This window comes from Papaver somniferum, chromosome 3, assembly GCF_003573695.1.
Source record: "Papaver somniferum cultivar HN1 chromosome 3, ASM357369v1, whole genome shotgun sequence".
In the NCBI taxonomy this organism is placed as follows: Eukaryota; Viridiplantae; Streptophyta; class Magnoliopsida; order Ranunculales; family Papaveraceae; genus Papaver; species Papaver somniferum.
The window spans coordinates 75,594,068-75,606,193 of record NC_039360.1 but is presented as its reverse complement, the minus strand read 5'-3'; the positions used below and the strand labels follow the sequence as shown (position 1 = coordinate 75,606,193).

At 37.3% G+C, this 12,126-nt stretch overlaps 1 protein-coding gene across 1 annotated transcript; it reads right to left on the bottom strand.

The window, feature by feature from the left end:
* Positions 1-291: 291 nt before the first annotated feature.
* Positions 292-10,955, bottom strand: LOC113356525. The gene is made up of 14 exons (XM_026599683.1): positions 10,715-10,955; positions 10,003-10,617; positions 8,584-9,786; positions 8,095-8,422; positions 7,755-8,010; positions 7,431-7,647; positions 6,965-7,317; positions 6,335-6,865; positions 4,969-6,181; positions 4,443-4,793; positions 4,130-4,367; positions 1,190-3,765; positions 918-1,075; positions 292-643 (listed from the first exon to the last, which is right to left on the bottom strand). The coding sequence occupies exons 1-14, from the start codon at positions 10,799-10,801 to the stop codon at positions 397-399; spliced, it is 8,373 nt and encodes a 2,790-aa protein (XP_026455468.1). The 5' UTR covers positions 10,802-10,955; the 3' UTR covers positions 292-396.
* Positions 10,956-12,126: the final 1,171 nt, after the last annotated feature.

The following is a 12,126-nucleotide window of genomic DNA, read 5'->3' as shown; positions in this document are numbered from 1 at the left end:
TTTGATGTGATCTTTGTATTGAATATGATGGAGTATGTTGTTTGCCGAGACCGTTCTTATGATGAGTTTCCTGATGATTGGACACACACAAGAACTTGTCCGAAATGTTTAATTATTTTATCTAATCCAGTGATTATGGATCGAGTTTCATTACCATGTTGTTCATGTGAAGGAGTGGACTTAAGCTCTGATTATCATTTTTTTTTTCTTCTTTCTTCTTTTTTTTATGTTAATTCTGTGCCGGGTAAATAGAGCCAAAAAAATGTTACCAACGGGCAAAAGTCACTTCAGAAATGATCGATGAAATTGCAATTAAAAGTACTGTACACCAAACTATGTCCCACTAATCTAAATAACAGGAAATTATCACCAAGCAAAGTTACCTAAATTTACAAGCTACTTCTTCCCCTTGCCTTTGCCGCTCTTCTTACTCTTGGATTTTGTTTTCCCCTTGCCCTTGTTAGTCTTCTTGTTGTTTACCCCTTCTGATGCAACACTGGTTTTTGCAGTTTCGGCAGGAATATTTGTATCATTAGGCATCAAAAACAAAGAATCCAAGAATGGTTTCAGTTTCTGCTCCCACGCCTGCATCTTACCAAAGAAGTCGGTAACCGTTGAAATAGTGTGGCCAATTTCCTCATCCCTGAAACAAAAGTGTAAAGAAGATTGAGTTCTTTCATACAAAATGACATTGAGCTAGTTAGGATTGAGAGTCGAGACTAAGAGATAGAAAATACACATTATTATAGTTATTATTTGAATGTTAAGAGAAATATGTAAAGAGGGTAGGCGAAACAAAGACCCTATTATCATGCAATTGGAACAGCAAAAACAAATGCTTCATCGTTATGTCTGAAAAAAATGATCATATTCAAAACAATCGTGGGAAAACAATAAAATATAAGTCTGAAACTGACCTCTGGGACGTTTGAGTAGCAAGGAGCAGGTTGTTTACATCCGCGAGCATGAATTCAATTTTGTTAGAGAGACGCTGAGCTTCATCATCACGAGGAGTTTTCTGCTTCAGTGTTGCTATTGCAGCTTCAAGAATGTGGACGCATTCAGGTAACTCCACCTGAAAGTAAACATAGAAAGGAACGGAGGGAGTATGATATAAACAGATCCCATAAGATTTGCAGTATTGATAAAAAGGAAAGAAAGCAAAGGTGCAAACACACCCATGACTAACCTTCCACTGCTGTTTGTCGGACTCGGAGCTAGTTTCTTCAATGTAAGCATTGATTTCTTTCTGAAACTTAGAGACATCAAATGTATGCCAAAACTTCTTATAACTCCTTTGCAAGTCTAGCATTTCGACTTCAGAACCCGGAGTGCATTCAGCATTGCTACCTTGGCCAACAATCGCCAAAGAACTGGATGCCTCGCTTAAGAAGTTAGCCTCTGATTCAACCTTTGGGCCACAATCAAGATTCTTAGGGAATAATAAAAACAACACATCTTCCCTACAGTGAATCATACTCAAGTCCACAAGGATACCATCAGGCCAGGAATACTTGGATCGACTATTTCTAAGACGTACCGTCACCAGGGGATTCTCAATTGTTTCAAGTGCTCGTGCAAGTATTATAGTATTCATCCCTTTCCTACTGGTAAATATTTCTTGAAATGCAGGTGGAAGTTGGGAAATTAGATCTCTTCTAGCCAATAGAAATTGAATTGGCTTTCCCGTGTTTCCGTTCATACAAATTAGACAGATCAATATTACCAATCTTAAGACCAGAAGAGGGTAATCCTTCTTGGCTGCAGCATCAGTTCTCCCAAACCATTCCAAAGTCTCCACTTTACTTGTTAATAGGCCAGCTACAACATCAATGAGAAGTTCTGAAGATACAATGTACTCTGGTTTTGAAATGTTTTTCCAGTTGTCGACGGAAAGTGATTCGATGAGAGAAAACTTTGTCGTGATAAAGGACCCTTGGCAAGAGCTTGCCAAAAAAACAAGGCGCTCAAGAAGATACACAAAGCAGGATGGTGAAATATAATCAACCTCTTTCTTCCAGTTGGCATTATAATATGTGTCTCGTAATGCGTCTAGAAATTTCCAGACTAATGCCACAGGAACAAATGCTGAACCAATGCTCTCTTTAAGCTGATGAATGAATATTCCCCATTTTTCCCATTTTGGGTTCGCTTCAAACCGATCTACTATCTGTCGATACAGTTCATCTGTTAGATTCCCAGACGTGAATAGCAGCATCACCACCCGCCCAATTTGCCCATGCGACAAGTAAGGACTTGTCGTCAGATTTTCAGCAATTAATTCTTTGATTAGATCCTTAGAGAGATCTGTTTGTCTCAAAGCAATCATATTTTCCATCATTATCAGTTTCAAGTCCATGGGACACAAAATCCGAGAGAACTGCCACTTCGAAGACGACAAGCCCTTCTGAACTGAATTCGGAAGTTTCTTGTCCAATTCCTTGAATTCCATTATCCACTTGCTGACTTCAAAAATGTGAAGAACAGTTGCCCCATGGTGAAATGTTGAAAACGAATTCTTCAGGAGGGCATCAAGCTTCTCCAGTACTTTCATACAAACAGCAAGTATTTCAGAAACCCAATAGCAACGAGCAGCATTTACAAATTGCTTAACATCCAAACGGACCAAATTACCACTCCTGTGAAAAGATCGATCATTGATGTCTTTCACCCAATAAGCAGTATCGTTTATCAAAACATAGAATGAACCGTGTGTGCCTTCCTCTTTGCGCACACCAAAGTAACCCAAACAGAATGCCTCATATTCCATATAGTTTTCTTCATGCTGAGTTCCAAGAGAACTGAGGTACTTCAACACTTCGACAATCATCTCTTTCCACTGATCCCAATAGTGGATTAATGTATCCATGGAGACCCTATTCTGGGACATTGACTCTTCTGCATGCCTTGATGGATTCAGTACCACTTTGTCATTCCAAAAATATTTCCGAGCTGAAGTATGTAAATGTAAATCAAGAATTTTCCAATAAGAGATAATTTCTACTCGGCGGTTCTTGAGTCTTTGTGAAGCACCTAAACAATCTCCCAGCACTGATAGGCTACTAGTGGTGTCTGACAGTAAGGTGTCTGACAGTAAGCTTGTCTCCACACAGACAAATTCGTGAAAGAGATCACTTTTGTTTTTGGCGATCAATTTTGCTGTGAGTAAAAGTGCTTCTTTGTTCATAAATTTATCTAAGGGCCAACCTTTACTTTCATTTGACCAAAGCGAGCAACCAAGAACATGCATTAGAATTAACCCACATGCTTCTTCAAAGGTCCCAGCCTTTTCTAACATATCAGCCTCGAGAAGAAGATCTCCTTTCAACCTTGCGACACTGGCAGCCTCAGTAAAATTACCAGATTCAGCCTCTAACACAATAAGTTCACTAAGATAATTACGAGACCCCAAGAACGCCCGTTTTTCCTCCATTGAAGAAAAGGCTCGAACAAACTTCACCATACTGTTTGTATCATTCAGTTGATGATAATGAAGAGCACATCTCTCGAGGAAACTTTGTTCCATTTTTTTTAGTTCTCGACTTTTAACAGTATCAGCATCTAATTGAGCATTTTCTTTCCAGTTTCTAATGTAATCCAGACCCTTGTCGAAGAGATTACCAGTTGTGCACACAACTAAGCATTTCGTTAAGCAATTGGCCTTACAATACACTTCAGCTGCAGTACTCCAACATTCAGCTTGATGAAAACAGTCACCGGCAACTTCAAGGTAAGACTCATCACATTTATCCCGGTACAGTGCACCTGTAAACAGTTAAAGAGACATTACACACAAGATACTTGTGAAAAATTAAAAAGATGCTACAAAAGATCAATGAAAAAATTGATATAACAACTGATTGTACTGATGCCCCTTCCTAGACATGACAACTAGGATAAAAACTTTGGTAATAAACAACAATCTCAAACCACATTTAACAGAATAATCTAGTTGGAGAAGAAATGTTGAGAAAAAGAAAACGGCCACAGCAAGAATATATTATAAAAAAAAGGAAACCGCTTCAACTGCAAAAATATCAGAAACCATGTAATAATATGGATAAAAATTTAAGAAACGTTGGAAAAAAAAAAAAGAATGCCATGGTAGTAGAAGGCAAATATTGCATACCAGCCCTTTTAAACTCCTTCAGCTCAATATTACATTCGGCTGCTAACTCATTTTTGCTAATTGATTCATAAATTTCAGCAGCCTCCATAAGAGCAACACGAGCAAGTTCGGAGTTAGAACCCTGCAAACGATCAGCAGCAGCTCTAAGGCCAGAAGCCTTCGCCCATTTCTCCCTTTTCAAGTCCCCAGCTCTCTCAAAACACATTGTCGCCATCTCATAGTTACGCTCATTGAATAACTGTAAAGAATGTAGTGATACTATCATATTCAACTCGGTGATAAAAGTTAGGCCGAATTTTCAGTCAAAACATACCTTGATACCACGAGAAAGCCACTCTTCCTTGCTACTAGCAACCTTCATTGCCTGCGCAAGTGATTCGTCAAGTTCTCTAACCTGAACAAGATTCTGCTCCTTCCAGTACTCATACATGGGCTTAGAGAACTCATCTATATTCTCACAGATCCACAATCTTTGCCTGGTTCGAGTTATAGCGACATACAATTGCTTCAGTTCAGAGCAGAGTAATTTATGTTTTGCCTTGCTAAAACTTGGAAATTTCTGTTCAACAGAGCTGAAAAGGTTTTGTTGCTTCATGTATCCGTAAACAACTCTCCATTGATTCTTCAAAGGTGATGTTCCAAAAAAGTTATAAAGCAACACGTCCTATGTAGACAGCATCCGGAAATTTCACAAAAAGATGTCAATAAAAAAGACAGAAGTTAGCCTGAAATACATATCATTTTGTGTGTACATAGTGAAGAAAGTATGGTCAAATCAAAACTAAATGAATATTAACGTATTATCATATTATTATAGAATTGATTGGATAGGTAATCACCTGAAATTCAAGACCTTTGCACTCAACTATTGTCAGCACAAGAGCTTGCTTTCCAATCTGTTCCAAAATTTCCTTCCTAGCAGATTCATCGCGCACCAAGACAACCTGTTCTGCACCAAATCCTACCATTTTCTCTCCAGTATTCCCACCACAGCTATTGCCAAAAATCGTAATAATAGCATTCTCATCCTTCACCGATTCTAGCAAAACTGGTTGTTCTCCATAAATAAGGCTAGTCTCGGGGCTTAAAATATCAATTGAATGTGGAAAAAAATGGTAAAGAAGCTCAATCACACTCTGTGACAAATGGAGAACACCTGCATGAGTACGGAAATTTTGGTTCAGTTGGAATATCTCTGATATACGAGATTGATACTTGTCCTTTACATTTCTTTTGCCATTACTTTGTTGTGAATCACAGAGAAACTCATTAAAGAATAAAGATTTAATGTCTTGAAATCTGAAATCGATACCCCTGGCAATGGTCTGTGCAGTGTCACCAGAAAAAACAAATCCCTCCTCAAAGTTTCTGCAAATGTACTTGAAAAGTCCAATTTGTCTCATAGTCAAATCCTGAACCTCATCAATATACACAAAGTCCATATCATCACCCCTATAGCTCCCATTTTTCAACCGACAATGAAGATCAATGACGAAATCAGACAAATCAAACTCACCATTTAGCACCTTCTCCTTTTCATAATCAATAAAGATATCATAAATCATCTCTCTTGTTTCCATGCTCAGGATTGAAACCCGACCAAGAGATAGTGACTTGTAATCTTCCTTGCTTAGTTTTCCATCAGGTACCCTACCATCAATTAATCCACCTTTTATGTGTGAAATAATTTCAGTGAATACCGTAGAAGAATCGAGCTTCTTGGTCATCTCTGAATTGAAATGAGGCCAGTAAAATGAATTGAAACGATCAAAGTTAACCTCCTTCGATCTTATAAGTGCATGCAAGGCAAATGGACTAGATTTTACAGTAATACCACTTGAAGATTCCCCTGCTGTGAATCTATCAAAATATGAATTGTCCATACTTCCATCAAGCATCATTAGGAACTTCTGGAATGTTATGACAAGGGGATACTTTTCAGGTAGAATATCAGCAAAACAATCAGGAATATCCCTGAATTCAACAGCATCATTGGTATCATGCATATCTATTAAACTATGCACAGGTGAAGAAGTTCCACCACATATAAAACTGCAAACACACAAGAAAAGAAAATTAATTTGTGAACAAAAACTAATCGTATCTCTCAAGTTGTGACTATCAGTGCTACATGAATATTCATTAACAATTCAGATAGACATAGTAAAGAATACCAAAAAAATTTAGTGAATGATGAAGAATCACCTTTTCAAGTTAGATATTTGGTTCTTTACGGCTGAGCATAGTTTAGGACTGACAGTTACGAATATTTGGCGTAAGAAAGTTCCTTTATTCTCGTTGATATTTCCTCTTTTCACATCTTTGCCGGCATTATGCATAGAAACATCACCCTTATCCTCAGAGAATCCAGCTGAAGCTAGATGGTGTTGCTGCTCCTTTTGAAACAATTTCATTGTTAAAACAGTTGTTTTACCAGTTCCGGACCGTCCAAGAATAAATGTACTTCTAGGGAAACGTATTATCTCCAATTCTTGGTCTGTCACTTCGAAAGGAAGCTCAAGTTCTCCACCGTCATTTCCAGAGAGTAAATGATTCACCACACCAGATGACAAAGAGTAAAATTTCATTAGTAACAAACTGTCCCTCACTTTCGAGTTCTCAACATAACTTCTTCCATCTGCTACCCCAGTGGTTGAGCCTGTAACTGACTCGGCGTTTTTCATGAACTGGATAATCTCATCACTTGCCTTCCATATCATTGGGACCTCCAAATCTCTAGAAAAGAAAACCAAAAAGTACTGTTACAATAATGTCTCAAGGAATTGTAGACATAAGTATATTATAGGAAGAGGAGACAATGAGTGGCATTCATACCCCTCTATATGCTTCAGCTTACACCGGCTGAGGTAGTCATCAGTGTACAATGAGAAGATATTATCCAGACGGTTAACTAGTTTCGGAATGTCCTCAAGAGGTAAAATATCCCATATCTTTAGAACCTGCGTGTAGCTTGAATCTTTAGCAACATCAACACTGGATAAAATATACTCCCCCCCGACCTTATATTGTTTCAGAAGCTGCAATGGACTTCCACAATAAGTGTCTGACTTAAGCTTCCTTGGGCGCCAACCATTGGAAAGCTTAAGCAATAAATTGATAACTAACTTTTGTGTTTGCACTGATTTGATGTTCCCAAATGATTTCCTGAAGTTATCGCTAAATAGAACCTGCAAGTATAAAGGCAACAAAGGACAAGGCTTGAATAAATCCAACTGTGGTGAAGAAGATAGAAAGCTACATTTTGTACTAAGTTCATTACTAGCACTACTACATTATTTACCTTCCATCTAGCACTTTTGAAAAGTAAACTATCTCCATTAAGTAAATCATCTAACTGGGACAGCTCCTTCTTCGCCTCTAATATGGCTTTAGCAATCTCCTTATCTTCATCAGCACGAAAGAAACAACGCCGAACTTTTGAATCATTAACTAAAGTGGACCAGCAAGTTTCACTATTCAATAAAGTTCGTTCGTCACCTAAAATCCACAAGCAGTGCCTGGAAGTCCAATGTGAATCGAATAACCAAAAGAAGCTACATTCGAAGTAAGCAAATTAAATGATATTCTTTGACATCTAACAAAGACATTCTAGCATCGGTCATACCTCGCCCTTGTTAAAGCAACATTGGTTCGCTGATAATTAGAAAGAAACCCAATTGATCCACCTTTATTCGATCTGACTGTAGATATTATGATGATATCTTCTTCACCACCTTGGAAACCATCCACAGTCTTCACCCTCAAAGAAAATCCATCATGCTTATCATACTTCTTCCCAACCTTGTCCTGTATTGCAGCAACTTGCGCAATGTATGGGGATATTATACCAATGCTTAGATTTTGTTTTGAGTCCTGCCATGCTGTAATTAAAACATTAATAACTGGCAAAAGTTTTACAATAAATAATTGAGAATAAATTTTGTTGTGATGTATACTAGTCACACCTTTATGAAGCATTCGCACTATTTTCATAACAACTGCAACTTCCACAATATTTCTTCTACTATGTCCGACATCATCTACCTCCTCTCTTCCGTCAGAAATACTAATGAAAGAGTACGGCCCAAACATAGCTCCAGGAAGGAACCGTCTTCCGTAACTTTCACATAAAACATTTGGTGCATCAGAAATCTGATGTTGATAAAAGTTTGCATTCGGGAACAAGCTTATTTGGGGATGCATCCGGTATTGCATATTAAGCAGGTTCTTTGAGTGCCCCAATGAACTCAACCTTTCAAAAAGACTTCTGCCAAACCCAGCTTCATCAGAGACCTTAACAAAAAAAAAAACAAATTAAAAATCTCACAAGTGAAAATATCATAATCATATAATTAAAATGAAATGCTTAAGCAAAGCTAGAAGTGATTTAACCGACAAGCATTAGCAATTTCTGCTTAACATTATCTAAGTCCTTGTAGCTGCAATATAATTACCTTGCTATTGACCATCGCTGGTAACTGACACTCATCCCCGATCAAAATAGCATGTCTTATACCTTGAAGTTGTAAGGGTATTAGTGACTCACACTCTTTTAACTGAGCAGCTTCGTCAATAACTAATAAGTTCAGTGGATCAATCTCCAACTTGAACAAATTATACGAGCTAGAAGCCGTGCAAAAAAAGAGGGAAGCGTTCTGGAAACAGAACTCCCGTACATCCCATTTCAATGACTCCAAACTCCTTAACTGAAACTTACGAAGGCATGCGTCAAGATCTAGAGAATCATGAAGGGAGCTCAGATGCTTAAGACACTCACTTCTCGTCCTGGATAGAGTTGCTGTGGTAGCACTATGACACGGTTCATTCACATGTACATCAGTACAAACTAATTCTCCCTCCTCGAATATCTCTTCTAGTTCTTTGTCCGTTACATCATTATGTAACAGCAATCTTTCAAAAGATTCGAGTGAATCAAGAAGGGAATTCTCCTTGACATTATGCTGCGAAATTAGACTTTTTGGGAAATGGGTGTATAAAGTATTCATGTTGGTTTTCAGGAGTAAGCCTACAGCTTTGTATCGGTTTCTAGTATACTCAAGAAAGGAAATGGGTGTTTCATTCTCCTCTTCACCTTCACCCTTTTTGGTTTTTTCATTCTCCAAAAACACTTGATATTGTGAACCACAATTTGTAAGAATGTCGATCATTGATCTGAAAGTATTCTTCCAACCAATCGGACCAAAAAACTCTACAAGTCTATCAACTCGATAATCTAAGTAAATCTCCTCAAGATCATCACGTACTCCCAATCTTTCCTTATTTCCAAACAATAGTATATCTCCAACAGAAGATAACTGATCATCCTCTCCCAAGTCCTTCTCATAAGCCTCTTTAACAAGCTGAAAGACCCGCAAGGCAACTTCTTTAACTGCGACATTTGTTGGAGCGCATAAAACTGTTCTATAGTTTCTTTTTAAGAGAATGCTTAGCAATATACTAACAGTCTTAGTTTTCCCAGTCCCTGGGGGACCCCAAACAAGCTTAACCGATGACTTATGATGACACTGAGCTGCAGATATGGAAGTCACTACTGCTGATGTTTGGGACTCATTAAGGGTTGATGATAAATGTGCAACTACATCATTAGTCCAATTGCTATCACCTTGTGTGGAGCAGACATCGCAGAATTCCTCAACCTGCATTACAGTGACAAAAACAAAATACATCAAATGTTTTCGAGTGAATCTAATTCCTCAGTTACATCAAATTTACTTATCCTAAGAAAGAAAAACAAACATAATAGAGGCTTGAGGTAAACAATGGCAATGGGTGAACCTCTTACATGTTCATAAATTTACCTCAAATTATTCCCAAGGCAAAACACTATAAAAAGCTTGAATAGAATTTCTTACCACTGAATTGGTACACAGAATTTGGTTGATGATACTCATGTTTCCAGACATGCCCAATGCGTTCCATATCCTGGTGCTGGTTGTCATGTTGGTAAGGAATACTGCAAAAAGGGAGTTATGCATGCCCTCATGATCAATCCCAACTGCTTTTGAAGGTTGAACCTTAAAACTTGTACTAGGCCAGTCATCAGGAATGAACTCATTCTCCACACCTTTTTCAGATTCATCCTCTTCTTTAGATTCATTCTTCCCGTATTTTTTAGTACCCTCATCAACATTGGTAACCATAGCAAAAGTCCATGTAACTCCAATACGATCTAAATCAGATGCAAGTTCAGGTACTACATTAGACAAAACAAACAGGTCACCTGGTTTGGGACAATAACGTTCCTTTTTCCTCTCATTTTCTCTATTTCTCCAAAAATCTACAGTAAGTTTTTGTAATGAAGACTCAACCGGCTTAGCTTTCTCTACTAAGATCACCTCAGCCCAAGGTGCAAAAGAGATACCCTCCATTATTGAACATAATTCCGCACGAGTTTCTTCTATCAAAGGAAGAGTAAAAGAGCTCCGATACTCTTTCTTCGATTCAAAGCACTCGGGAATCTTTTCCACCTGCAAATGAATAACAATCAAAACAAAAGTTAAGACTTTAAAAAAAAATAATAATAATAATAATAATTCAAGTAGATAGATAGAGAAAGAGGGAAACCTGATGTTTGTAAAGCTCTTCATTAAATATGTCTTGAACACTCCATGAAAACACCGTCTTAGTTAAACCATTTACACAAGAAGCCATTTCCAGAATGATGATGATCAGTTATTCAGTTTCCCCTTCTTAAGAAAAAAAAAAATCAAACTTTTTTTTATCTCTCAACACCAAAGGGGTTAAAAAGAGGACCAACCCATATACCCCTTTAATCTTTAACTTTAATCTGATAGACGCAAATGTACGATTCAACTATTTTTTTGGTACGATTCAAACTTTATCTGCAATAGGGGAAGAAAAAGAAGGGTTTTGATCATGGAGACTAGAGATGGAGGGGGGAAGACTTACTACCCAAGGAAGGAAAAGCTTGCATGATATGATCAGTAAAAAGAAAAAAAAAGAGTAAGAGATTTTGGTTTGGGATATGGATGAAAAAGTAAAGTTTTTGTTTTTGCTTATGGATATGGAAAAAGTAAAGCTACTGACAACAAAAGTTAAATATTAATAGTAAATTCATTAGAATATTGAAGGAAACTCATACGACGCCCAATGGAATGCGGATTACCAGAGGGTATTAATGGAGAATTTGAAAAACCAGGTCTAGAGGATGTTTTCTTACATTTCCAAAATCATTGACTGAAGATGAAAGGTTGAAATTTTACAGTATGTTTGTTTAGTAAGGGAATATATTAAATCAAAAGCGGAAACTCCCAATGGAGTCGTGGTTACGTGGGGGGTATTGGAGAATATTGAAGACCGACCAGTATGAACTGTTTTTGGTTCATGGGTTTATTTGCCGCCACAATTCCGGGAGATGCAAATGTGGAGCTTGTTGTGGCTCAAACCTAGAATTTTACAAGCAAAAATAAAATAAAATGGTGTGGCGCAACCCTAGTATTTACAAGCAAAAAAATAAAATAAAAAATTACATTATTTTACCAAGTCATAGCTTAAATAAAAAAACTACAATTTGCCTAGGTTTTGAGAAATGGGTAGACAAATTATCATTGGGTACATATTTTAAAGGGAGCACACTGCTAGAATTATGTTAAAATGACGAAAATTGGGTTTGGAGTCAGCTGAACTGAGTTGCACACTAATTTTTTCATATGTCTCTGACCTTAAAGTTTGGAAAATGGTAACAGTCAAAGGACTGAGGTTGAGATTGAGAGGACAATTATCGATAGGTTATTATAAATATGTGAATGAAAATCATATTCCTAGTATAATGAAAACACACTAAGTCACATTGTTGTATATTTGTAATTGGTGAGTCTTCGGGTATCACGTACCCTATTCTAATAACTCTTTAATTGTTTAATAAATTTCATGTTTCAAGAAAGAAAAAGAAAAAACACTAAGTCCCGACTCAAACAAATCAAAAAGAATCCTGAATAAAGTTTGAAAAATGGTGT